Raw genomic sequence first — 26,721 nt, forward strand, 5'->3', positions numbered from 1 at the left:
AATGTAGAGGGCGTTCTACTGGCAGCAGAGGCTCAGATCTACAGCCAGTGCAGTGCTAGCAGAAAAAGCAGCTCAACGAGAGAGAAAAGTTACGGGGGATACAGGTGGGGAGTTGGAGGGTGAGAGAGAGAGAGAGCGGAAGAGACTATGCAGGCATGCAGAGAAGTCACACCAGCTCTGCTCAGCCAGTCTTCTCTGCCACAGGGCTGTTAAAAAGGTAATGGCATTCTGACAAAGCTGCTGCTTTTAAAAACAGGAGCTTTCATCTCAACCAGTGGAGAGGAGAGGGGAGAAAATCCACGATGACATGCGGCACAAAATCAACAATTCTAACCAACTGTTCCGTGAGAAAGAGAGAGGGAGAAAAAGGGGGGGGGAGAAGAATGCATGCTACGAAAGAGGGTGAAAGAGTGAGAAAGTGCCATGGGGATAAAGTAAGGAACACAGACAGGAAGAGTAGGAATAAGGCAGACAGGGACAGAAAGAGACAGAATAGAGCAAAGAGAGAAATCTCAACACAGTAGGCGGCAGTCACGAAACTGAATGCGGTGCTAGTTCTCAGTTGAATCCACATCCACAGTAGAACAGAACTGGCAACGCCTTTAAGTCAAGAGAAGACTTGTGAGCAACCCACAAGTGAGCAATTGTAATCTGTGCACTGACTAAATCGGTCATGTTTTACCCCTCAAAGCCAAGAGCTCTTCAGCAATGCCTGTCAGTTGTTATGCAAGCTGTCACATATTGACGGCAATACATGTAGGCTACGTCATTATCGGTCTCATAGGAGTGGCGCACAAATCGAGCAAGCTACCGCAGCAACCACCTACTATGCACATCGCTGTGGGAGTGTGGGTAGTTGCATCTCTCCCTTCTCTGCCATCAGCGGTGGTTGGTCGGTGTACAGCCGTGAAGAAGAAACCCTGGGAGGCATAAAATATTAACGAGGGCCCATTAGGAAGCGGAGAGCGGGTTAGCTAGGTGAGGCTGAGCTCTAGAGGAGAGCAGTAGAGCATCGAACCCATTCAGAGGCAGAGCAGAGGCCCAACACCGGGTTTAGTGTGGAGGCGAGATATTGAGGAGGACTTGAGATGTTTCAACTTTGAAGATGATTCGACGAGATGCGACGAAAGTCTCAATCCCAGTTCACCACAGATCGTCGTTGTTGTGTGTCACGTGTGAGCATGTGTATATTTGTCTGTACGTATGCGCCACAAGAGGTTGGTGGTACCTTAATTGGGGGAGGACTGGCTCGTGGCAATGGCTTGAGCGGAAATGGTATTAAACACATCAAAACACACGGTTTGATGACATTCCATTCGCTCCGTTCAAGCCACTATTATGAGCCATCCTCCCCTCAGCAGCCTCCACTGGTATGTGTGTCTCTCTCTGTGCAAAGTATAGAAGAGGAAAGGAATAGGTAGGACATGTACAGGTATAGTAACTGCCAATGGTTTTGGCCCAAGCTACCCAGTGTCTGGGAGTGTCTATTTTGGGCCTGTGTATCAGTCAGTCACGTGGGCTGGCGGGGTGATGGATCATGATGAGATTAGCCCGTTGTCCCTCTGCAGCGCCGCCGTGCCAGGAGTCTGGTGTCACTTTCACTCAGACTCTTTATCAATAATGAGCCACTGGCAGCATGCTACGCTAGCGGTAGGTCACGCTATGCTAGGCTACGCTGTTCGAGGATATGCCATGATAGCCAAGGGGACCAAATAGGCCTAAAGTACACCAGTACAGCAATTGTAGTATTGTAGTTTAACATATATTGAGCTAAATTAGAAATGTAACGCTAAGCTATGCTAATGTAATACCCAAGAAAGGGTTTAACACACAGCCATTAATTTATAGCTATATAGATAGATACACTGGTGGAATATACATGGCTAAATATGTTACAGTGCACTAGCTACATCCCAAGGTAACAAGAGCCAAAAATAGACCACGTGAATAATTTACAGTACAGGGGGACATATGTGGGCTAATGTGCCATAGCTGGGGATGCTATGTACTTCTAGCCAGGAAACAGAGTATAGTCCCTAACACTGTGCGTGTGCGTGTGTCAATTCCTGACATTTAATCCTAGTAAGAATTCCCTGTTATAGGACAGTTAGGATCACCAGTTTATTTTAAGAATGTGAAATGTCAGAATAATAGTAGAGAGAATGATTATTTCAGCTTTTATTTCTTTCATCCCATTCCCAGTGGGTCAGAAGTTGACATACACTCAATTAGTATTTGGTAGCATTGCCTTTAAATTGTTTAACTTGGGTCAAACGTTTCGGATAGCCTTCTACAAGCTTCCAACAATAAGATCCTTCTCGCACATGCTTTTTCAGTTCTGCCCAAAAATGTTCTATGTGATTGATGTCAGGGCTTTGTGATGGCCACTCCAATACCTTGACTTTGTTGTCCTTAAGCAATTTTGCCACAAGTATGCTTGTGGTCATTGTTCATTTGCAAGACCCATTTGCGACCAAGCTTTAACTTCCTGACTGATGTCTTGAGATGTTGCTTCAATATATCCACATAACATCCTGACTAATGATGCCATCTATTTTGTGAAGTGCACCAGTCCCGCCTGCAGCAAAGCACCCCCACAACATGATGCTGCCACCCCCGTGCTTCACAGTTGGGGTGGTGTTCTTCAGCTTGCAAGTCCCCCACTTTTTCCTCCAAACATAACAATGGTCATTATGGCCAAACAGTTCCATTTTTGTTTCATCAGACCAGAGGTTTTGGAGCAGTGGCTTCTTACTTGCTGAGCGGCCTATCAGGTTATGTCGATATAGGACTTGTTTTACTGTGGATATAGATACTTTTGTACCAGTTTCCTCCAGCATCTTCACACGGTCCTTTGCTGTTGTTCTGGGATTGATTTGCACTTTTCGCACCAAAGAATGTTAATCTCTAGGAGACAGAACACATCTCCATTCTGAGCGGTATGACGGCTGAGTGGTCCCATGGTGTTCATACTTGCGTACCATCATTTATACAGATGAAAGTGGTACCTTCAGGCGTTTGGAAATTGCTCCCAAGAATGAACCAGACTTGTGGAGGTCTACAGTTATTTTTCTGAGGTCTTGGCTGATTTCTATTGATTTTCCCATGATGTCAAGCAAAGAGGCACTGAGTTTGAAGGTAGGCCTTGAAATACATCCACAGGTACACCTCCAATTGGCTCAAATTATGTCAATTAGCCTATCAGAAGCTTCTAAAGCCATTACATCCTTTTCTGGAATTTTCCAAGCTGTTTAAAGGCACAGTCAACTTAGTGTATGTAAATCTCTGACCCACTGGAATTGTGATACAGTGAATTACAAGTTAAATAATCTGTCTGTAAACAATTGTTGGAAAAATGACTTGTGTCATGCACAAAGTAGATGTCCTAACCGACTTGCCAAAACTATAGTTTGTTAACAAGAAATATATGGAGTGGTTGAAAAACGAGTTTAATGAATCCAACCTAAATGTATGTAAACTTCTGACTTCAACTGTATATATACATAAATAAGAGAGAGCGAGCGAGCAAGAGAGAGAGACATGATGACAGGTTAGGCTGGCACTGCCAACCATGGAGAAAGTCCCTCCAAACATGGGCAGTATAGGCACAGTTGTCAAGAGTTGAACAGGGCTCGGATATCACTGATTAAGTACCAACGAGGTGGCCATTCTAATTTTCAGAACACGGCAAAGTAGAGGGATTTATTTATTTTTTGTATTTTTATGATACCCATTTTTCTCCCCAATTTCATGGTATCCAATTGGTAGTTAGTCTTGTCCCATCGCTGCAACTCCCATACGGGAGAGGCGAACATTGAAACAACTCCGAAACACACCCAGCCAAGCCACACTGCTTCTTGACACAATGCCTGCTTAACCCGGAAGCCAGGCGAACCAATGTGCCGGAGGAAACGTACAACACCTGGCGACTGTGTCAGCGAGCACTGAGCCCGGCCCGCAACAGGAGTCATTAGTGCGTGATGGGCCGGCTGCGACAGAGACTGGACTCGAACCAGGATCTCTAGTGGCACAGCAAGCACTTTGATACAGTGCCTCAGGCCACTACGCCACTCGGGAGGCCAGGAAGACAGAGTTGATTTCATGCAACGGGGTGGTACTCATATTGTGGTTCAGGTCATAATTAAAAGTTGAAAGTTAAAAAAATTAGTTACAACGGCTCCATGTAAATGATACATCTAAATACACAAGATACAGTATTCTAAAATACAAGAAGGTTATTTTAGGTCCAGTTTCATTTTCATGAGTGGTTTTCACATGAACCCAGAGTCAGAGTGTGACAGGTGTAAGTTCAGCTCAGTGCTAGTATTATTAGTTACAGCATCATACAGAGAGGTCTGTGGTCCAGAAGTGGTCTCTGGCCGAGCAGTAGGCCTATGTCCTGAGGCTGAAAGAGACTGAATGATTTCACACTCCTCCACTCCTTCCCTCCTCCTCTCTCCCACCATCTGGTACTGACCTCTGGCTCACTCAGCCCACACTCAGCTGGTGTGTTTCACTCTCTCCCTCTCTTCACGCTCGCCTTCTCCTTTCTACTTACTGTCCTTCCCACGCTCAAATCTCCTTTCCATTCAATTCTTCCTTCTCTCTCCTTCCTTCTGTCCTTCCACCTCCTTCCATCCGTCCTTCCACCTCTCCCCCTTCCTTTCTTCCATCCGCCTCTCCTCCACCCTCATTTCTTCCATCCGCCTCTCCTCCACCCTCATTTCTTCCATCCGCCTCTCCTCCACCCTCATTTCTTCCACCCGCCTCTCCCCCCCCTTACCTTCCTTCCACCTCTCGCCCGCCCCCTTACCTTCCTTCCACCTCTCGCCCCCCCCTTACCTTCCACCTCGCCCCCCCCTTACCTTCCACCTCGCCCCCCCCCCTTACCTTCCACCTCGCCCCCCCCTTAACTTCCTTCCACCACTCCTCCCCCCTTACCTTCCTTCCACCACTCCTCCCCCCTTACCTTCCTTCCACCACTCCTCCCCCCTTACCTTCCTTCCACCACTCCTCCCCCTTACCTTCCTTCCACCACTCCTCCCCCCTTACCTTCCTTCCACCACTCCTCCCCCCTTACCTTCCTTCCACCACTCCTCCCCCCTTACCTTCCTTCCACCACTCCTCCCCCCTTACCTTCCTTCCACCACTCCTCCCCCCTTACCTTCCTTCCACCACTCCTCCCCCCTTACCTTCCTTCCACCACTCCTCCCCCCTTACCTTCCTTCCACCACTCCTCCCCCCTTACCTTCCTTCCACCACTCCTCCCCCCTTACCTTCCTTCCACCACTCCTCCCCCCTTACCTTCCTTCCACCACTCCTCCCCCCTTACCTTCCTTCCACCTCGCCCCCCCTTACCTTCCTTCCACCTCACCCCCCCTTACCTTCCTTCCACCACTCCTACCCTGACCTTCCTTCCACCACTACCCCCCCTTACCTTCCTTCCACCTCGCCCCCCCCATTACCTTCCTTCCACCTCGCCCCCCCCCTTACCTTCCTTCCACCTCGCCCCCCCTTACCTTCCTTCCACCACTCCTCCCCCTTACCTTCCTTCCACCACTCCTCCCCCTTACCTTCCTTCCACCACTCCTCCCCCTTACCTTCCTTCCACCACTCCTCCCCCTTACCTTCCTTCCACCACTCCTCCCCCTTACCTTCCTTCCACCACTCCTCCCCCTTACCTTCCTTCCACCACTCCTCCCCCTTACCTTCCTTCCACCACTCCTCCCCCTTACCTTCCTTCCACCACTCCTCCCCCTTACCTTCCTTCCACCACTCCTACCCCTTACCTTCCTTCCACCACTCCTACCCTTACCTTCCTTCCACCACTCCTCCCCCTTACCTTCCTTCCACCACTCCTCCCCCTTACCTTCCTTCCACCACTCCTCCCCCTTACCTTCCTTCCACCACTCCTCCCCCTTACCTTCCTTCCACCACTCCTACCCCCTACCTTCCTTCCACCACTCCTACCCTTACCTTCCTTCCACCACTCCTCCCCCTTACCTTCCTTCCACCACTCCCCCCTTATCTTCCTTCCACCACTCTCCCCCTTATCTTCCTTCCACCACTCTCCCCCTTATCTTCCTTCCACCACTCTCCCCCTTATCTTCCTTCCACCACTCCCCCCCTTACCTTCCTTCCACCACTCCCCCCCTTACCCTTCTTTCCACCACTCCCCCCTTACCCTTCTTTCCACCACTCCCCCCTTACCCTTCTTTCCACCACTCCCCCCTTACCCTTCTTTCCACCACTCCCCCCTTACCCTTCTTTCCACCACTCCCCCTTACCCTTCCTTCCACCACTCCTCCCCCTTACCCTTCCTTCCACCACTCCTCCCCCTTACCCTTCCTTCCACCACTCCTCCCCCTTACCTTCCTTCCACCACTCCTCCCCCGTACCTTCCTTCCACCACTCCTCCCCCTTACCTTCCTTCCACCACTCCTCCCCCTTACCTTCCTTCCACCATTCCCCCCCTTACCCTTCTTTCCACCACTCCCCCCCTTACCCTTCTTTCCACCACTCCCCCCTTACCCTTCTTTCCACCACTCCCCCCTTACCCTTCTTTCCACCACTCCCCCCTTACCCTTCTTTCCACCACTCCCCCCTTACCCTTCTTTCCACCACTCCCCCCTTACCCTTCTTTCCACCACTCCCCCCTTACCCTACCTTCCACCACTCCCCCCTTACCTACCTTCCACCACTCCCCCCCTTACCTACCTTCCACCACTCACCCCCCTTACCTACCTTTCACCACTCACCCCCCTTACCTACCTTTCACCACTCACCCCCCTTACCTACCTTTCACCACTCACCCCCCTTACCTACCTTTCACCACTCACCCCCCTTACCTACCTTTCACCACTCACCCCCCTTACCTACCTTTCACCACTCCCCCCCTTACCTACCTTTCACCACTCCCCCCCCTTACCTACCTTTCACCACTCCCCCCCCTTACCTACCTTCCACCACTGCCCCCTTACCTTCCACCACTCCCCCCCTTACCTTCCACCACTCCCCCCCTTACCTTCCACCACTCCCCCCCTTACCTTCCACCACCCCCCCCCCCTTACCTTCCACCACCCCCCCCCCCCCCCTTACCTTCCACCACTCCCCCCCTTACCTTCCACCACTCCCCCCCCCTTACCTTCCACCACTCCCCCCCACGTACCTTCCTTCCACCTGCTTAAGTGCACGTGTAGGACACACATCTCCAAGCCCCATAGGACCCTGTCTAAAGACTAGCGAGACAGTGATCCACAACACAGTACGTACAGGTACAGACTAGTATGTGTGGGTGGTGGGTCACTGAGGTAGAGTAAGACGAGGAGGGAGAACATGGGGGCCATGTGAACTCACCCTGGGTTGCCAGTTCTCATACTGCTTCTGCAGGTTGGCCCCAATGGTCTCCAGGGCTTTCTGTGGACTCATGGACAGAGGGTCTGGAGGAGAGGAAACAGACATTCATCATCATAAGGACAACATTAGTCTTGGGTACAACCAGCACAGCAACACAGTAGTGAAATGCACAAAAATGACCACATTACTCATAATACTCATATATTTATCTAGAAGCATTGCTTTTACAAGATGGGAAGGTAAAAGTATTGCAGATCTAAAGTAACAGATCTATATACAGTGTGTATTATGGGGTATTGGGTATTGTGTGTAGATTGATGTACAGGTACAGTCAAAAGTCAGGACACCTACTCATTCAAGGGTTTTCTTAATTTTTACTATTTTCTACATTGTACACTTATGGAATCATGCAACCAAAAGTGTTAAATCATAATATTTTCGGATGACAGCTTTGCACACTCTTGGCATTCTCTAAACCACCTTCGTTAGGTAGTCACATGGAATGCTTTTCCAACAGTCTTGAAGGAGTTCCCACATATGCTGAGCACTTGTTGGCTGCTTTTACTTCACGCTGCGGTCCAACTCATCCCAAACCATCTCAATTGGGTTGAGGTCGGGGGATTGTGGAGGCCAGGTCATCATGTTGAAAAACGAATGATAGTCCCACTAAGCGCAAACCAGATGATGGCGTATCGCTGCAGAATGCTGTGGCAGCCATGCTGGTTAAGTGTGCCTTGAATTCTAAATAAATCAGTGTCACCAGCAAAGCACCCCCACACAATCACACCACCTCCATGCTTCACAGTGGGAACCACACATGCAGAGATCATCCATTCACCTACTCTGTGTCTCACAAAGACACGGCAGTTGGAATCAAAATCTCCAATTTTGGCTCAGACCAAAGGAAAGATTTCCACCGGTCTAATGTCCGTTGCTCGTGTTTCTTCACCCAAACAAGTCACATCTTCTGCTTGGTGATCTTTAGTAGAGGTTTCTTTGCAGCAATTCGACCATGAAGGCCTGATTCACACAGTCTCCTCTGAACAGTTGATGTTGAGATGTATCTGTTACTTGAACTCTGAAGCATTTATTTGGGCTGCAATTTCTGAGGCTGGTAACTCTAATGAACGTATCCTCTGCAGCAGAGGTAACTCGGGGTCTTCCTTTCCTGTGGCGGTCCTCATGATAGCCAGTTTCATCATAGCGCTTGATGGTTTTTGCGACTACACTTGAAGAAACTTTCAAAGTTCTTGAAATGTTCCAGATTGACTGACCTTCATGTCATAAAGTAATGGACTGTCGTTTCTCTTTGCTTATTTGAGCTGTTCTTGCCATAATATGGACTTGGTATTTTACCAAATAGGGCTATCTTCTGTATACCACCCCTACCTTGTCACAACACAACTGATTGGCTCAAACGCCTTGATGAAAGAAATTCCACAAACAAGGCACATCTGTTAATTTAAATGCATTCAAGGTGACAACCTCATGAATCTGGTTGAGAGAATGCCAAGCATGTGCAAAGCTATCAAGGCAACGGGTGGTTACTTTGAAGAATGTCAAATATAAAATATATTTTGAACTCTTTTGGTTACTAGATGATTCCATGTGTTATTTCATAGTTTATGTCTTCACTATTATTCTACAATGTAGAAAATAGTTTTAAATTTTTTTTTTAAACATTTAAATTAGTAGGTGTCCAAACTTTTGACTGGTACTGTCAATGCTACAATCGTGAGCTGCAGTATTCCATGATTTGGATTAAGAGTCCTCCAGCCCATTTGATATGCCACAACAGAGATCAGATAAATCCCAAAATTGCCATCACAATGAAGCAGAGATTCAGTTTAGACAGTTAACCCAATAGAGAACCAGTATCACAATCCCTCGCCATTTGTTTGGTAAGGCTGTTTCTCTTATCAAATTAAACTACATAACACGGAGAAATCTCCCCAGCGCTTCGGACTGAAATATTACCAAGAAGAAATCTAATTGTATAAAGCATAGCGCATATTATAGATTCTGAAATATCACATTCTGTCCACAATGCAGAGAATTACATGATTGATTTAGAAATTACCGGATCTATTGACAATATGCATATTCAGGGACACTGACAATGTTTTGGGGACAAAGCATATTTATTGATAGATGATATATTTTCAGTAGCCAGCAAGTCAAGGAAATGTATATTGTGCAGTATAACGCAACTGCAGTGAGTAAATGTAAGATGATGACCCTAAAGTGGTATGATGCATTCATTTCTCTTCAGAGTGTAAAATGTAGGAAGGAGGGAGGGGGTGAGGGTGGGTCAGAGAAGAAGAACGATAGCTAACGATTGTGCATTTAAGGTTATTCTATACAGTTCTTTAAATAAACCATGATCTGATGATTGACAGTTTGCATTGTGCTCAGTCAAAGTCTACAATGAAACAGGAGCAGACTGTCAGAAGTCTTTGCTTTTTTGAATGTGTTAAGTGCTTCCTTTCATAAACTCTACCATCAAACAGTCTTGAATTTCATGTGGTTTCTTTTTGTCAAACCATCTGTGGAGGTGTAAAGTTGAATTATTACTATCATTTTGTCTGGCTGGTTTCTTCTCAGTTGTCTAATATACTGTTACAAAACCTGGATTACAAAACGTGGATTTAGGGCTGGGCAATATGGTCATATCAGATAACAATATTTTCCTCATGTTTTAACGGTATGAAGATATTTTATGTTTTAGAACAACAAAAGCTTTAAATATGCGTCAGGAGGAGTGCATGATCGTAGCGTGGCAACAAATACATTCTAAGTGGTTTTAAAATGGAGCTCTCTTTTCTGATTGTTTTATACTCTTCAAACTTGATCCCAATTGTTTATAGTTGTTGCATTTTTCATACATTTCTGAATTTCCTTCACTAATTTGTTAATTCCCACAATGTAAAACAATCGTTTTTACTTTGTATGGTTCTGTGAAAAGATCACTTTTCCTTTCACAGAATAATAATTATTTTCTATAAACAGGTTTCCGTCAAACGTTTTTATGCGAGTAAAGTACACGCCGGATAAAAAAAATTCACGACAGGCTTGATGTCGACAAAAAACAAATAGACACGGTGGAATCTGTGTGTCTGTAAAATTAATTATGCGAGAAATGGTGGTGGAAACGCTTTTATGTGTAAATATTGATTAAATAACCATCATATCAAAGTAAACTTGGAGTCGCACAATGATGTGTGGTCCTCCCACTAGGCTACAGATGAAATAGGTATTGATGAACTTCAAGTGCAAGGTGATGAGCTTGCTCCTTTCTAATAAATATCCAGGGTATTATGGTGACATGTTGATCGATCCTGCAGTTAAACAAATACAAATGATCTTGCTCTTTTGTCCATAATAACCTTGTAATGAAGGTTTAGACACTAGGCTATACCGGCACTGTATCTGCAAGCTGTTGGTTAGAGCGCATGTGCCAATACCAGTGGGGAAATTCACTATATTACGCAAACATTTGTGACAAAACCAGCAGTAGAGTTGAAAATGCATTGGAACCCCATTTAACTTGAAATTATTATACAGTACAGTACATGGGAATTTAACCACAAAATATATTTTAATGTGCACGACGTCATCACGTGCAGCCTTTTACCAACAGGTACATTTGATGGAAACCCATCTATGGTTTGAAAATGCAAATATTCAAAAATCTGCAAGAAAGCTATAACTTATGCGCATGAAAATCTGTCGCAAATTGGATGGAAATCTAGTTTGTTTAAGACCATATATTTTCAAATGGATTCAATGAATGTACTTTCGCCACAAGGGGCATTGTGCCAACTGGCTTATGTGCCTTTTTGTTTTGTTGAGCAAAACTTTTTGTGGAAGGCATTACACAGAGCACGGACCCAACGTCGTCGTGATATGTCGAGTTTCCTTGTAGGCCTATTTGGCGTGAAACTGAAGCCAGATGTATAGCCTATTGCCTGTGAGTTGACTGGCGCAACTTTTACTTGGAACAAGGGGTCATGTCCCCCCACATTCTGAAATTGCATTTTTGCCCACACCAGTTTTATCATTGCAATATGAAAAGAAGAAAAAAGCGGCAACGGTGTGCTTTAGGACAGAAGGTCGCCTCCGAGCGGTCGGGTAGGCTATTTAGAGTGTTCAGCTGGCTGGATTTAGGACCACGCAGATGCCACAGAGCAGGTTGACAGGCTGTGTGAAGGCAAAGCTTCTGGAAGGCTGGCTGGACCAGCACAGGAGAGCTGAGGATAGATCAGTGTGTATGTGTTGCGCTCTTTCACAAAGTTGTAAAAGCAAGCAGAGCAAAAATTGGCTACTCTTTAGTTGACTCATGTAGCTGGCAAGGTAACTGCTGTTTAACTTCATGAAAAAAACATAACTGAGCTAGTATTGTAATGTTAGGTAATGTTTCATCCCCTCTTGACTGAGGTAAATTAATAAGCTATGCTAGCTAGTAGCTACCAGTCAGGTCAGCTCTAGCCTCTAGTTATCTGTCAGATAGATAATAATAGCCACCTCATATTGCTAACAGCTGTTGTTTGTATGGAAATGTTAAGTCTTTGTTTTGCCCCTTTTCAAAATTAAATGAACTCTGCTAGCTTTCACCGGTTGATAGAGAGAGCTGGCAAAAAGTTAGCTAACATTAGCTATTATTTTTTTGCCTCAATCACACTAGACCTGAATCAAACGATGAAACCACCAACAAAACCATTTAAGATTCCTATTCTGACGCTTTTTCAGTGCTATGTGAGTTTTATTAGACAGTATGGCAATGTAACTGTATTGATCAGTTTCCCTAGCTAATTCCCTACTTTTCACACTGACACAGTTATTAACAGCGCTAACGTTACAGACGTCATTGTGCACAGTAGAGGTCTGCCAGGGACCTATTCTTCATCTCCCTCCCACCCGCACCCTGCTGGCTTTCTGTCTGACTCCCACCCGCTACCACAAGAACTGGTCCCAAACCCAACATAGTCCCGCCGTATGTGACGCAGATCACTTGCCAGTCATGGTCCCCGCAAATGTATGCCCTTTAGGCAATATCAAATACACAACAATTACGTAGGAAATCGGTTACATGTCCAGAGATTCTCACATGGCCCTTATAGTGTGTTACTGGGCTCTATCAGCCAATGTGATAGATGTAGTTGAAGTGAGCAGAGTTGGACAGACTTGCTATTTTTATAGCTACCTTTTAGCAGTGGGAAGATTGACAGAGAGAAATATGGATGATCAATATTCTAAGCAATGTAGTAAACTATAGCCTAATCATAGGCTTATTTAGGAAGTACATTTCTTTGGAAAGAACTGCCCCGTGTTTCTCATCCCATGCATAAGCTATAGCCTACTATTGAATCGAGACCACACGGGCACCTGATCTCACAGGTATGGCTACTGAACTGGAAGCAGCAAACATGATGACAGCGACACCTGCTACGTTTTGCGTAGGCCTATAAGATATAGCCTACCTTCTAGGACGATTTGCAGGCAGAGACAAAAACAGGTCAATACTTACCGAAAACAAAACGGCGCAAAGCTCGCTCACCATAGTATGATGATTAAATGTGTTGATTGCACTTTGACCCACATTGGTTGAGAGCCATCCACTTCTTTCCAATCTCAATATGTATTTAGATACTGTAGTAAACTAGTGCCTAATCATATTTAATTTCATGTTCAATTAAACCGCCACGTGATTCTCTGCGCATGTAGGCAGCCATCAATGAGGCCACACGTACGAGGCGCAGTTGAGCTCTCACGCCCAAACTAGGAGAGGTAGGCTCCTGAAGTTGAAGCGTGTGTGAATAACGCTAAACAAATATGTGCTGTTAATACAATAGGTAGGCTACCGCATACAAAGCCGAAAGAGGAACATTTCCAAATCATCTGTGGGACAAGAAAGGGACAACATTCGCATCCCAAACCGCGCTGCAATGATCTTTGTCGCGACCCGCGGGAATGCAGCCCTCTAGTGCAGTCAGTACACAACACTATGCTCGACATGTCTTAGCAGGATCAGATGGTGACAGGGGTCCCAAAATGGTCAGACAGACGATTTTGAAGTATATTAACAATATCAGTGAATGATACAAAGTTCCATCTTGAATTGAAGGGTAAGACCTACAGTAGCTACAAGACATCATTTAAGATTAAAGCAACAGTCTGGGAATAATGGTCAATTTCAATTATTGAACCATTATATTATCTAAGAATAGAATCAATGTATAAATGTACACCAAGGTCATTCTTAGTCATCCCTCATTTTCTAGGAGGATGAGATGGTGACAGGGATCTCAGCAGGCAGCCAGGGAAGACCAGTCTGACGCAGGCTAGGTGAATTTCTACAGAGACAACCCTTTATTCTCTCTATGCAGCAAACACTGGACCAGCCAGATGCTATTACAAGGCAGTCTGACAACCCTCCAAAGTTGTTTTCCAAACTGTATCAAGGGTTGATGGAGGCATTTTCCGATGACACAACACATGACCTGGTAGAAGCTATTGATGATATGAACATGACTGGGCATTCATCATCTCAGACATACATGACTGCAGTTTGAGACCATTCATAGATCGTACTATATGCCAGTGAAACTGAATTACACGCACTAAGAAATGTTATTTGTCTGCTGGAGATGTGAAAATATGTCCCCTTTTGTGTTTTACATGTATTCAGACCCCTCGATTGTTTCCACATTGTTACGTTAGTCTTATTCTAATAGATTAAATAGTGTTTTCCCCCTAACCAATCTATACACAATACCGCATAATGACAAAGCAAAAACAGGTTTGTAGATATTTTTGTAAATATACACTGCTCAAAAAAATAAAGGGAACACTAAAATAACACATCCTAGATCTGAATGAATGAAGTATTCTTATTAAATACTTTTTTCTTTACATAGTTGAATGTGCTGACAACAAAATCACAAAAATGATATATGGAAATCAAATGTATCAACCCATGGAGGTCTGGATTTGGAGTGACACTCAAAATTAAAGTGGAAAACCACACTACAGGCTGATCCAACTTTGATGTCATGTCCTTAAAACAAGTCAAAATGAGGCTCAGTAGTGTGTGTGGCCTCCACGTGCCTGTATGACCTCCCTACAACGCCTGGGCATGCTCCTGATGAGGTGGCGGATGGTCTCCTCCCAGACCTGGACTAAAGCATCCACCAACTCCTGGACAGTCTGTGGTGCAACGTGGCGTTGGTGGATGGAGCGAGACATGATGTCCCAGATGTGCTCAATTGGACTCAGGTCTGGGGAACGGGCGGGCCAGCCCATAGCATCAATGCCTTCCTCTTGCAGGAACTGCTGACACACTCCAGCCACATGAGGTCTAGCATTGTCTTGCATTACACTCCAGCCACATGAGGTCTAGCATTGTCTTGCATTAGGAGGAACCCAGGTCCAACCGCACCAGCATATGGTCTCACAAGGGGTCTGAGGATCTCATCTCGGTACCTAATAGCAGTCAGGCTACCTCTGGCGAGCACATGGAGGGCTGTGCGGCCCCCCAAAGAAATGCCACCCCACACCATGACTGACCCACCGCCAAACCGGTCATGCTGGAGGATGTTGCAGGTAGCAGAACGTTCTCCACGGCGTCTCCAGACTGTCACGTCTGTCACATGTGCTCAGTGTGAACCTGCTTTCATCTGTGAAGAGCACATTGCGCCAGTGGCGAATTTGCCAATCTTGTAAGCACAAGCCCCACCTGTGGACGTCGGGCCCTCATACCATCCTCATGGAGTCTGTTTCTGACCGTTTGAGCAGACACATGCACATTTGTGGCCTGCTGGAGGTCATTTTGCAGGGCTCTGGCAGTGCTCCTCCTGCTCCTCCTTGCACAAAGGCGGAGGTAACGGTCCTGCTGCTGGGTTGTTGCCCTCCTACGGCCTCCTCCACGTCTCCTGATGTACTGGCCTGTCTCCTGGTAGCGCCTCCATGCTCTGGACACTACGCTGACAGACACAGCAAACCTTCTTGCCACAGCTCGCATTGATGTGCCATCCTGGATGAGCTGCACTACCTGAGCCACTTGTGTGGGTTGTAGACTCCGTCTCATGCTACCACTAGAGTGAAAGCACCGCCAGCATTCAAAAGTGACCAAAACATCAGCCAGGAAGCATAGGAACTGAGAAGTGGTCTGTGGTCACCACCTGCTGCGGAACCACTCCTTTATTGGGGGTGTCTTGCTAATTGCCTATAATTTCCACCTGTTGTCTATTCCATTTGCACAACAGCATGTGGAATTTATTGTCAATCAGTGTTGCTTCCTAAGTGGACAGTTTGATTTCACAGAAGTGTGATTGACTTTGAGTTACATTGTGTCGTTTAAGTGTTCCCTTTATTTTTTTGAGCAGTGTATATATACAAAAAAATGAAATATGACATTTACATAGGTATTCAGACCCTTTACTCAGTCCTTTGTTGAAGCACCTTTGGCAATGAGTACAGCCTCGTGTCTTCTTGGGTATGACACTACAAGCTTGGCACACCTGTATTTGGAGAGGTTCTCCCATTCTTCTCTGCAGATCCTCTCAAGCTCTGTCAGGTTGGATGGGGCGCGTTGCTGCACAGCTATTTTCAGGTCTCTCCAGAGATGTTCGAGCTCTGGCTGGGCCACTCAAAGTGTCTCAAAGCCACTCCTGTGTTGTCTTGGCTGTGTGCTTAGGGTAATTTTCCTGTTGGAAGGTGAACCTTCGCCCCAGTCTGAGGTCCTGATTACTCTGGAGGAAGTTTTCGTCAAGAATCGCTCCGTTCATCTTTCCCTCGATCCTGATCCCTTCCCCTGAAAAACATCCCCACAGCATGATGCTGCCACCACCATGCTTCACCGTAGGGATGGTGCCAGGTTTCCTCCAGACGTGATGCTTGGCATTCAGGCCAGAGAATATTGTTTCTCATGGTCAGAGTTTTTAGGTGCCTTTTGGCAAACTCCAAGCGGGCTGTCATGTGCCTTTTACTGAGAAGTGGCTTCCATCTGGCCACCCTACCATAAAGGCCTGATTGGTGGAGTGCTGCACAGATGGGAGAACAATCCAGAAGGACAACCATCTCCACAGAGGAACTTTGGAGCTCTGTCAGAGTGACCACCGGGTTCTTGGTCACCTCCCTGACAAAGGCCCTTCTCCCCCATTTGCTCAGTTTGGCCAGGCGGCCAGCTCTAGGAAGACTCATTGTGATTCTAAACGACTTAGATTTAAGATGGAAGCCACTGTGTTCTTGGGGACCGTCAATGCTCCAGAAATGTTTTGGTACCCTTCCCCAGATCTGTGCCGCGACACAATCCTGTCTCGGGGCTCTACGGACAACTCCTTCAACCGCATGGCTTGGTTTTTGCTTTTGCACGCACTGTCAACTGTGGGACTATAGGTAGACAGGTGTGTGCCTTTTCAAATCATGTCCCAACAATTTACCACAGGTGGACTCCAATCAAGTTGTAGAAACATCAAGGCTGATAAATGGAAACAGGATGCACTTGAGCTCAATTATTTGAAGTCTAATAGCAAAAGGGTCAGAAAACATATGTAAATAAGGTTGTTGTTTTTTTATAAATTAGCAAACATTTCTAAAAACCTGTTTTCGCATCGTCATTATGGGGTATTGTGTGTAGATTGATGAGGGAAACATCTTATTTAATACCTTTTAGAATAAGGCTGCAATGTAACAAAATGTGGAAAAAGTCAAGGGGTCTGAATACTTTCTGAATGCACTGCGTGGTCTTGTGAAGGCTGGCCGAATTCTGGCAAAGAGTATGTTCTTTTATCTCAGCATGTCGACAGATTCTCCCTTCTCCCCGTTTTGTTTGCTTGGAAATGTTTATACTTGAGACTTATCAGAAGAAACTGTAACCAAGCATTTATAGGGGATAAGAAATGCATTGCCATTAATTGGAAGGTTGGTTATCCTCCCACAATGTCAAGTTATGCATCACTAGATTTAATTTATTACCAGATTAAGGGCATACTGAAAATCTTTTACAGGGTCTGGATGCCTTTAATGGAATACAGTACGACTAAAGGAGTCTATATTGAAAACATGCCCACGTCAGGGGATATACCCATTTAGGCAATGTCCTTGGCCTAACACACCCGAAATCAATCCCGAAAGTTTCACTAACATCCTAAAATTGAGTGGGGTGTGTTGTTTTGTGTGTTTTTTTTTCTCCAAACCTTTCCCTTGGGAATAAAAATAAACATAAAGGTATGATTGAACGGTGAGGAAATTGTGTTGGGAGAGAGTTGAGTAAGGCGGCTCTGGCTGGTCTGGCTGAAATTTGATAGAGCGGATTTTGATATAGCAGACTTAATAAAAAACAAACAAAAGTCTTTGTATTTTATTCACGAGTTGCTCATTTGTTAGGCTATTGGTTAAAGGTGCAACACAATATTTATTACTGAATCACCTTAGATTTAGTTCAGTCTTATTAATCACTAACATATTTAATAATATCTCTTACCTAGCGTGGCGACTGAGGGCATTTTTGCTTACTTTTTGTTCTAAATAGAGACTGCACATTGGATTGTGTAAAATGCAGGAAATTAGCTTTAGGTGTCCCCCCCCCCCGAGGAATAATAATAATAATAATAATAATAATAATAATAATAAAAATGAATAATAAGCACAAATTAAAGAATGCTATTATAGTATTTTATTAACTTAAGATTCTCACCAAGACATGCAGACAGTCCAAACAGACAGAGTACAGTAGGCTATACATTGCACAAGAAGAATATCGGCTACTTTAAGAGATTTAAGAGAATGAATGCAAATGTATGCTGTTAATGGACAATAACTAGGCCCAATCTATCAACTAACCAGAAGTGAATAAATGTGTTGGATGGATGGCTTTGATTGTCCAGCAATCTAATTGCAAATCGTTCATTTGCTAATAATACAAATATTCTGCTTAAAAAGATCTTGCACTGCTACCCTCAGCATTCATTATTCTTGGAGGGTAGAACAAGCGACAGGGATGTCACCAGAGATTCATAACCAGGGGCTCAGCCCTGAAAACCAGGGACAGACAGGGTACCGGCAAATCATGGTATTTGTGGGTCTGAGACAAATGAGTGGATGAAAACACAGCTAGTAAGCCTGCAATATGAGGAGGAAATTCTAGTCCACCAACTTTCCAAGGGGCACTCACTTATCCAAGATCCTGGTGGTGTCCCTGACAAGCAATGGAAACCGAATTTATCCTTTTCGTGCTTCCCAAAAATATCCTGGCGCATGAAGGCTACATCTACAGACGGAAATGACACCGCAAATAAGTCCTTCTGGAAGTGCATCGAATATAATGTTTTCGAAAGCTGAGGTCGCATAATGCTCACTGACGGGGTTTTACTGGATACGCAGTTTTTTCAGTGCCCGGAACAACTAGAGGAGTTCAGGAAATACTATCAAGGCAACATGGGTTGGGGAGAAGGTTGGACACATTAGAAGAAAGCCAATGTTTCCCATGGGTATGTCTTAATAATGGCTTTATTATCATGAATTATGTGTGTGTGAGTTGAGTATGGAACAGGTTATGCAAGTGTGTGTGTTTGTGTGTTCTTACCGATCCAGCACTCCAGTCTGGCGCAGGGTGACGTCTTGACCACGTCAGGAGGGTCCACGCCCACGTTGAGACACAACACCAGGGCCACACTCACTGTCTTCATCTGGAGAGAGAGAGAGACAGAAGTGAATACACATGCTTCTCAATACACACTTTGTTTATATGCGATATAATCCCAATACATACTCTGTATATAAGTGTGAAGAGAGACCCTGTTTATTTACATTATTTGGGTGAAGGACGTTAATATTTCACAGTTCATAGAGGGGCTCGGACTCGAGTCCACACACACACTAAACGGCTCTGAGGTAGGCATCTGACAACGTCAGCCTCTAGATTATCCTTCAAATTAATATCGGATGTGCATCTCTTCCTTTCAAGACGATTTAATACGTATCTGGGGGGAGGCAATGTAGCCTACGTTTTTTTGTTCTCCCACTTTGGTACTGAAATCAGAATCACCCGCTAATGAACCTTCCTCCAGTAGTTTACTTTTATTCCGGTAAAACATCATTTTCAACAGCGCATAGATAATAACCTAGCAAATGACATAGGTTGTCACTCAACTAACAGCGTAATATCACACAAGCCGTTTTAGCATTTGAATGCTGAAGGTGCCGTGCAGATGTGCAAGATCAGGCACAGGGCGCCTACCTGGCGAAGCTGGGCACGGTGCTCAGTTTGACTAGGCTACTGACATTTTGCCTGGGGTTGTTCGGCATGCAAAATGACTCCGTTGCAAGAGTTCCACACTGAAGGAGAGGACGCATCAGTGGTGGGTTTGGCCTTTATTTGTACACACACACACAAGCTCACGCAGGCGCCTGACACACCAAAACGTCAGCTCCCTGTTTGTCCTTCAAATATCAAGAAATAGTGCTCCTGCGTTTATTTGTATTTTTCATTACTTGAGGTGTCCTGGGGTGAGATCGTTTTTTTGGACAGCCATACACACTATTTTGACCTTGCCCTCTGGCGTGGATTGATCCATTGGCAGGTGTGTCTAGTTGGCATAGCCTGACGTGACTTTGCAATTCTGAACCACAGTGCTGCTGACCTGATCTGGAGAGTGAAGCGCGATGTTGTCCAAAAACAAGACTGAGGCTGGATCCAACACTATGCCAAGCACTAGACTGTAGAGAACACACCAAAAGGGTTCTGCTTGAAGAGGGAAGAACTTAACAAACTTCTCTTTGAAGTCTGTAGACTGTCACGACTCCCAAAACAAGTCACGATTCAGTGCTTTCTGTAATAAAAATAGATATTTTAAAATGTAGAAAACATCTTTTTTTTTAACAGTCACGACTCCGTATATTAACCTTGCCCGGATATCACTAAATGATACAGCGGAAAGAAAGATCACATTTACTGGTGATTGATTTGTCTCCCAAGGACTTTCCAAGAAAGGTCTATTGAAGTGTATTTAATTGAATGTGTGCCTGGATAACTGAAGTTAATGGAACACTGCAGCTGACGGACAGAAAGGCCGAAGCTCATTGCAGGGTATTGAATTAAATATGTGCCTGATCTATGGTGGTTAGCAGAGTTCTGTAGCTACTGCTCCTACCAGGCAGTTTACTGTAGTGTAGACTGGTCTGATAGAGAAGACGCCCAGGGGGACAGGAAACAGGGTCAGGTAAACATGTTGCACCTGAACACAGACTGATCCACTGGGGCACACATGGACATACACAGAGAGAGAACGAGAGAGGCTAGAACAGAGAGGGCAGTCCGAAACCCTGCACTGATTTTTACTTGAGGAGCTACTACCCTTGTGTTACTAGCTGGGTGCATGTTTTCTCAACACCTGAGTACTAGTCAATGAGCAAGCTGACGTCAGTGACCACGTTCACATGCGCAGAGTATTCTGAATAATAGCCCAATCCCAATTATTATTTCAGGATAAGCTGTTTACATGCAGCTTTGACATTCCACTCATGAGAATCCCTGTATCCATGAATACAAATAATATTCCTAATTGTCCCCTGGGACGTCAGTTATTTTTTTTTTGACAGGGGATACGGGATAATTATTTTTTTTAAATTAAAGTTAGACTCATTTAGATATTTTTCTGCTTATAATTTCTGACATTAGGTAGGTTATTTGTTAGTCAACTTGTCTATAATTACAAAGCTTCTCTTTGTCATTACTTGATGCTCTAGAATACTAAATAAAGCCTTGCACACCAGAATGATGTCAGAAAATTAGAGAATGAATGCATAAATCTAGTTGACATATGTAAAGTTCTTTCATTTCTGCTTCTCTCAAGGAGCGAAGACGTTTAGGGACCAGGGAGATTTTCCATGCTAATTTTCCCAATGACAACACCCAGTAAGATTTATTTTTAATAGGTCTAAAAAAAGAAAATAAAAAAGGCAGGTTTAAGGTTCTGAATGAAAGGTGAAAAGACAGATTTTCTGGAGATGTTGGTCATTCAGCAGACGCTCTTATCCAGATCGACTGACAGTCAGTGCATTCAACTAAGGTAGATAAACAACATATCAGTCATAGTAAGAATAAATATATGTCTGTAACAGTTACTGAGAATGTTGTTGAAGTGGTCTGTTGGTTTGACTCCTTTGAACATCGCTGCCAATTTAAAAGCTTTTGAAAAATGAACAGAAGTGCATGGGACAGATGGGAGCAATAATACATATTATGTTGCAATCAGTTGGCGCCTCTTTCCTTTCCTATATTAAATAGATTTCAAATGCATTAGTGTGACAGAACGCTTAATACATTAATGTATGTGCATTTGAAATTTGGGTATAGAATGAGTCACCAAAAAAATACAGATTTTCAACAAATGTAAATGTAAATGCATATTTTCAACTTTCATTCAGAACCAAAAATGTACCTGATTTCAACATCAGGAAAATATGTAATTTCGTCCTCCTGAAAGTTCTATGACCAAATTTCAACTGCACGTACTTTCTCAATGAAGCAAGCATTAGATCAAAATAAAAAAATAATAACTGAAGATAGAATCAACCAAGATTTTTTTTCACGGTCGGACACACACACACACACACACACACACAAAGCAGAGACGGGAGTAGAGGTCAAGATACAGGAGACAACAAACAACGCAGGTAGGTCTCAGATGAAACTCATAAAAGCGCAGGAGAAGCTTGCGGAGTGTGCAAAGCTGAGAGGGGGAAAGAGCCTCGTGGCATTTCATTTCCCACAACGTTGTGGTGCCAAGTCTAATCAAACCCATAGGCGTGTGGATGGGAATCCACGTCGCTGTCCCAAAGGATCCCTCACCAAGAGGCTTTACTTTCACTACACTAACCTCAGGTAGGCATGACCGCTTTCTTATACATTGACCCCAGTGAGGGATAAGTCAGTTGCCCTTTAAAGATACTATAGCTGAAATGACAACACGCCTGGAGGAGTTTTCAGCCCTGCGTCAAAGAATCTACAAAAGCTGCATCCCATTGAGCTCTGATCAAAACCAGTGTACTATATATATATATATATATATATATATATATATATATATAAATAATAGGGTGCCATTTCGGACACACCCAGTCTACAGAGTGCAGGTTTTAAAGCAATCCCTGGAAAACAGTAAATGTGCTGAATTTCTGGGGGGAGATGGCAAATATCTTCTTTCCTATTTTTACACACAATAGTTATGGCCACAATTGAGAAGGAGTGCACTGACTGCAATGAACTTGAAAACAACCGTCAGCATTTGTGACTGCAATTATTCTTCCAGTGTCTTTGCGTTGTTTGGTCAAACTGAAGATGGCATAGCTACCCACAAAAGCACCAACACTGTTTACAGTCAAGCACCAAAAGCGGGTCCTGGTTTTCAAACTGTTTACCCACACCCAGTCACGCACACCCACCAACCCACACACAAATCAACTGTAGATCAGTTTTAAAGGTGAGGTACATTCATGCCAGACGTACGGTCCTGAATTCTACTTCACCTGTAACATTACTGCAGCCTGGCACGGGAAACTAAAGTGATTACCATCACAATAAAATAACCCTAATGAAATGATTTGTTTCCCAACATCATATGTGAGAGACTAAAACGACAAATTAGCATGAAAAAAAATATGATAATTGAGACACATGGGGAGGTAGAATTTAGATTTTGGATTCATAATAGGCTAATGTGGCATTTAGGTTTGACAGCAGCCAGATGTTGGCTCCCATTGATTGAATCCCATTCATTTCTCACGTCGGTGGAGAAGTCCATTGTCTCCCTTCTTATAGCATACATTCCAACAGGAGGAGACATAAGGGCAGCAACCCTATGGGCCCTGGTCAAAAGTAGTGCACTATACCGGACATTTAGCATTTTGATTTCACCTTTATTTAACCCGGTAGGCCAGTTGAGAACAAGTTCTCATTTACAACCCCGACCTGGCCAAGATAAAGCAAAGCAGTGCGACACAAAAAGTTACACATGGAATAAACAGACATACAGTCAATATAGAGTGTGTGCAAATGAGGTAGGATAAGGGACGTAGTAAGGCAATAAATAGGCCAGATTGGCAAAATTATTACAGTATGGCAAATTAAACACTGGAGTGATAGATGTGCAGAAGATGAGTGTGCAAGTAGAGATACTGGGGTGCAAAGGAGCAAAATAAATAACAGTATGGGGATGAGGAAGTTGGATGAGCTATATACAGATGGGCTATCTACAGGTGCAGTGATCTATGGAGCTGCTCTGACAGCTGGTGCGGGAGCTGTGAGTCTCCAACTTCAGTGATTTTTGCAATTCGTTCCAGTCATTTGCAGCAGAGAACTGGAAGGAAAGGCGGCCAAAGGAGGAATTGGCTTTGGGGGTAACCAGTGAAATATACCTGCTGGAGTGCGTGCTATGGATGGGTGCTGCTATGGTGACCAGTGAGCTGAGATAAGGTGGGGCTTTACCTAGCAAAGAATTATAGATGACCTGGAGCCAGTGGGTTTGGCGACGAATATGAAGCGAGTGCCAGCCAACGAGAGAATACAGGTTGCAGTGGTGGGTAGTATATGGGGCTTTCGTAACAAAACGGACGACACTGTGATATGCTGCATCCAATTTGCTGTGGAGAGTGTTGGAGGCTATTTTGTAAATGACATCGCCAAAGTCAAGGATCGGTAGGATAGTCAGTTTTACAAGGGTATGTTTGGCAGCATGAGTGAAGGATGCTTTGTTGCGAAATAGGAAGCCAATCCTAGATTTCATTTTGGATTAGAGATGCTTAATGGGAGTCTGGAAGGAGAGTTTACAGTCTAACCAGACACCTAGGTATTTGTAGTTGTCCACATATTCTAAGTCAGAACTGTCCAGAGTAGTGATTCTGGACGGGCGGGCAGGTGCAGGCAGCGACCGGTTGAAGAGCATGCATTTAGTTTTACTTGCATTGAAGAGCAATTGGAGGCCACGGAAGGAGAGTTGTATGGCATTGAAGCTCGTCTGGAGGTTAGTTAACACAGTGTCCAAAGAAGGACCAGAAGTATACAGAATGGTGTCGTCTGCGTAGAGGTGCCATTTGGGACAAAACCAAGATGCTTGCATTGTGCAGAGAAACATGCTTGGCTTGAGACAGGTTCTTTAATATTCCAGTGGCTTGGTAGGCTGTTATTTTGCGGCGATTTTTAGCCACCAAAATAATGAAATGACTATTGGATTTGGGTAAGCTCATTTAGTAGCAGAGGGCTACAAGCCAGCACAGAAACCACAAACGAAGAGAATCGGGCCTAGAATCTATACGTGTTGTAGCAAGCTCAGTACAAAAAAGCGTGGTGCTTTAATTCACTTGAAGCTTTTCTGTGTTTAAAATATTGAAGATGGTCATTGAACAGGAGAGGAGGAGAAAAGGGAGAGACAAAGGGAATGAAGAGGTGGAGGCTAAGTCGTGCCCCCCGGGGGAGAGGCTCTGATCCTCCATAACAACGGACTCCTTTTGAAGAGGGTGACCCTCCTTGATTGTTAACATTAATCTGAAGGAAAGACTAAACAAAATGACATTTTAATATATGTCTCCTGGACCTCATGGATTTCTAGTAATCCCACAAATCCTGTTCGGAGCAGCGCAGTGGGGGAAGTGAGCAATAACGGGGGAGTAGGGTGAAAGCTGATGCGGACTTCGGTTCAATCTGTTTTTTTGGACTTGTTCACAATGCTCACTATCATACAGGTGAATGGCACTGGTACTTAACTATATTTGGCTATCCATGACCGATGGAAAACCCAGAAACTTCCAGACAGATTCCAAGGGTTTGTGATAATGTACATGTATCAGAGTGTGACTGTGCCCTAATGTGTGTTCTGCTGGCAATAAAGTGAGTGGCCCAAGCTGATGCAACAATCCCCAAGGCCTTCCAGCCTGCTAGGCCTTGCCCTGGCACTGGGGAGATCGATGCTCCTTCTGTTTAAAAAGCCTTAAATTTATAGCAGGACTAGCAAATGGAATAGTCACTGGTCATTGATCCGTATGGGCCGAGGTGCTGGATCGGAAGGAGGGAGGGAATAGCAGAGAGGGGGAGTTACCGAACTCAATTACCAGTTTAAAGACCACACACACACTCTCCGGTCTCCAACACACAAACAACAATAGTGTTCCTCGAAGGCCACAGCGACTGCTGATTTCAATAGAGTTGCTATAGAGGTAACGTAGTCGTCAAAACGTAAGCAATAGGACTACAACAAATACAGGGTAGGAACGACATCCAACTGCTCATCCCTGCATTCATGTGTCCTTCCGATACAGATCAGAATTTGACCCCAAAAGGCACTCCATATTCACGTCAAAGACTATCTACAGTACCTGGATCAGACTGCTATTCAGCCTGGATTTACTGCTCTCCTGAAGAAGATATACTGGTTATCATGGAGATTATATAGTAATTTTGCATAGCGAACAGAGATATTTTTGCAGGATGAAAACAATGGCAAAGATGGAGTAAGGTAGCCCAGCAGAAAGCCAAGAACTGCAATTTGTGGGCTTGATATTGCAGCGTGCTTTTGAGGATGTGTGGAAATCATTGTTGGAAAGCCAGTACTTTAGAGTATGCAGAGGTGGTTGGTTCATTGAAGCGCTAAAGTGCTCAACTGCATTGATTTCAAATGACTAGCTCTGATTGACAGATACCTGATATCCTAACCCTGATATCCGCTATCCGACCTGGTTTACTCTATCTAGCCTCTCTCTCTCTCTCCCTCTCTAGTGAGCCACTGCTCATCCACTAACAGCTCACTCTATAGTCCCAGTTCAGGCAGGGGGTGAGCGAGCCATAAACATCTAATAAGGAACCGTTGGGGTTCTCTTCAATGAGTCAGGTCTACTAACAGTGTACTTTGGGGTTAGGGTTGGTTTGTCTCACACTGCGCCATGTCATTGAACCTGAATGTCATTCAGTGTTACAATGTATCCTTTCAGAGGACTCTAGCCCAACCTCTATCCCTGACATGGACATCAAAAGGACAGAGGCAAACCCATGACTATTTTGGGTACCATAAATAACATAGCTATCCCATAAAGCCCAATAGCACTAACACACAACGGCAGCATTAGACAAGCCCAAAACGGAGCCAAAGTTTGTGGCATTCGGAGCAACAACTTGCCGACCATGATAGGCCTGCAGAAACTATCCTGCATCGGAATCATTCACACACTTGCACTATACTAGCAGGTGTACACACACACACACACACACAAGCCGCTTTGCTTCATGTGCTCACCACCCACATCGACATGGTCACAACTCAATTACAGACATCTCCACAGGGACCGGACTCCACCTTGACCAATGGGCCTTGTAAT

General features: G+C 44.7%; 1 protein-coding gene across 4 annotated transcripts in view; it reads right to left on the reverse strand.

Moving 5' to 3' along the window:
• Positions 1–26,721, reverse strand: part of LOC110485936 (regulatory-associated protein of mTOR) — a 212,740-nt gene that overhangs the window by 174,087 nt on the left and 11,932 nt on the right. For all 4 annotated transcript variants that reach the window (XM_036940605.2, XM_036940602.2, XM_036940601.2 and 1 more), the window contains exons 3-4: positions 18,941–19,043; positions 7,357–7,439 (exon numbers count right to left, since the gene is read on the reverse strand). In XM_036940605.2, the coding sequence (XP_036796500.1) occupies positions 7,357–7,439; positions 18,941–19,043 (186 nt within the window). The remainder of the gene's footprint in view (positions 1–7,356; positions 7,440–18,940; positions 19,044–26,721) is intronic.

This window comes from Oncorhynchus mykiss, chromosome 13, assembly GCF_057628025.1.
Source record: "Oncorhynchus mykiss isolate SJ-2025 chromosome 13, ASM5762802v1, whole genome shotgun sequence".
Lineage (NCBI taxonomy): Eukaryota > Metazoa > Chordata > Actinopteri > Salmoniformes > Salmonidae > Oncorhynchus > Oncorhynchus mykiss.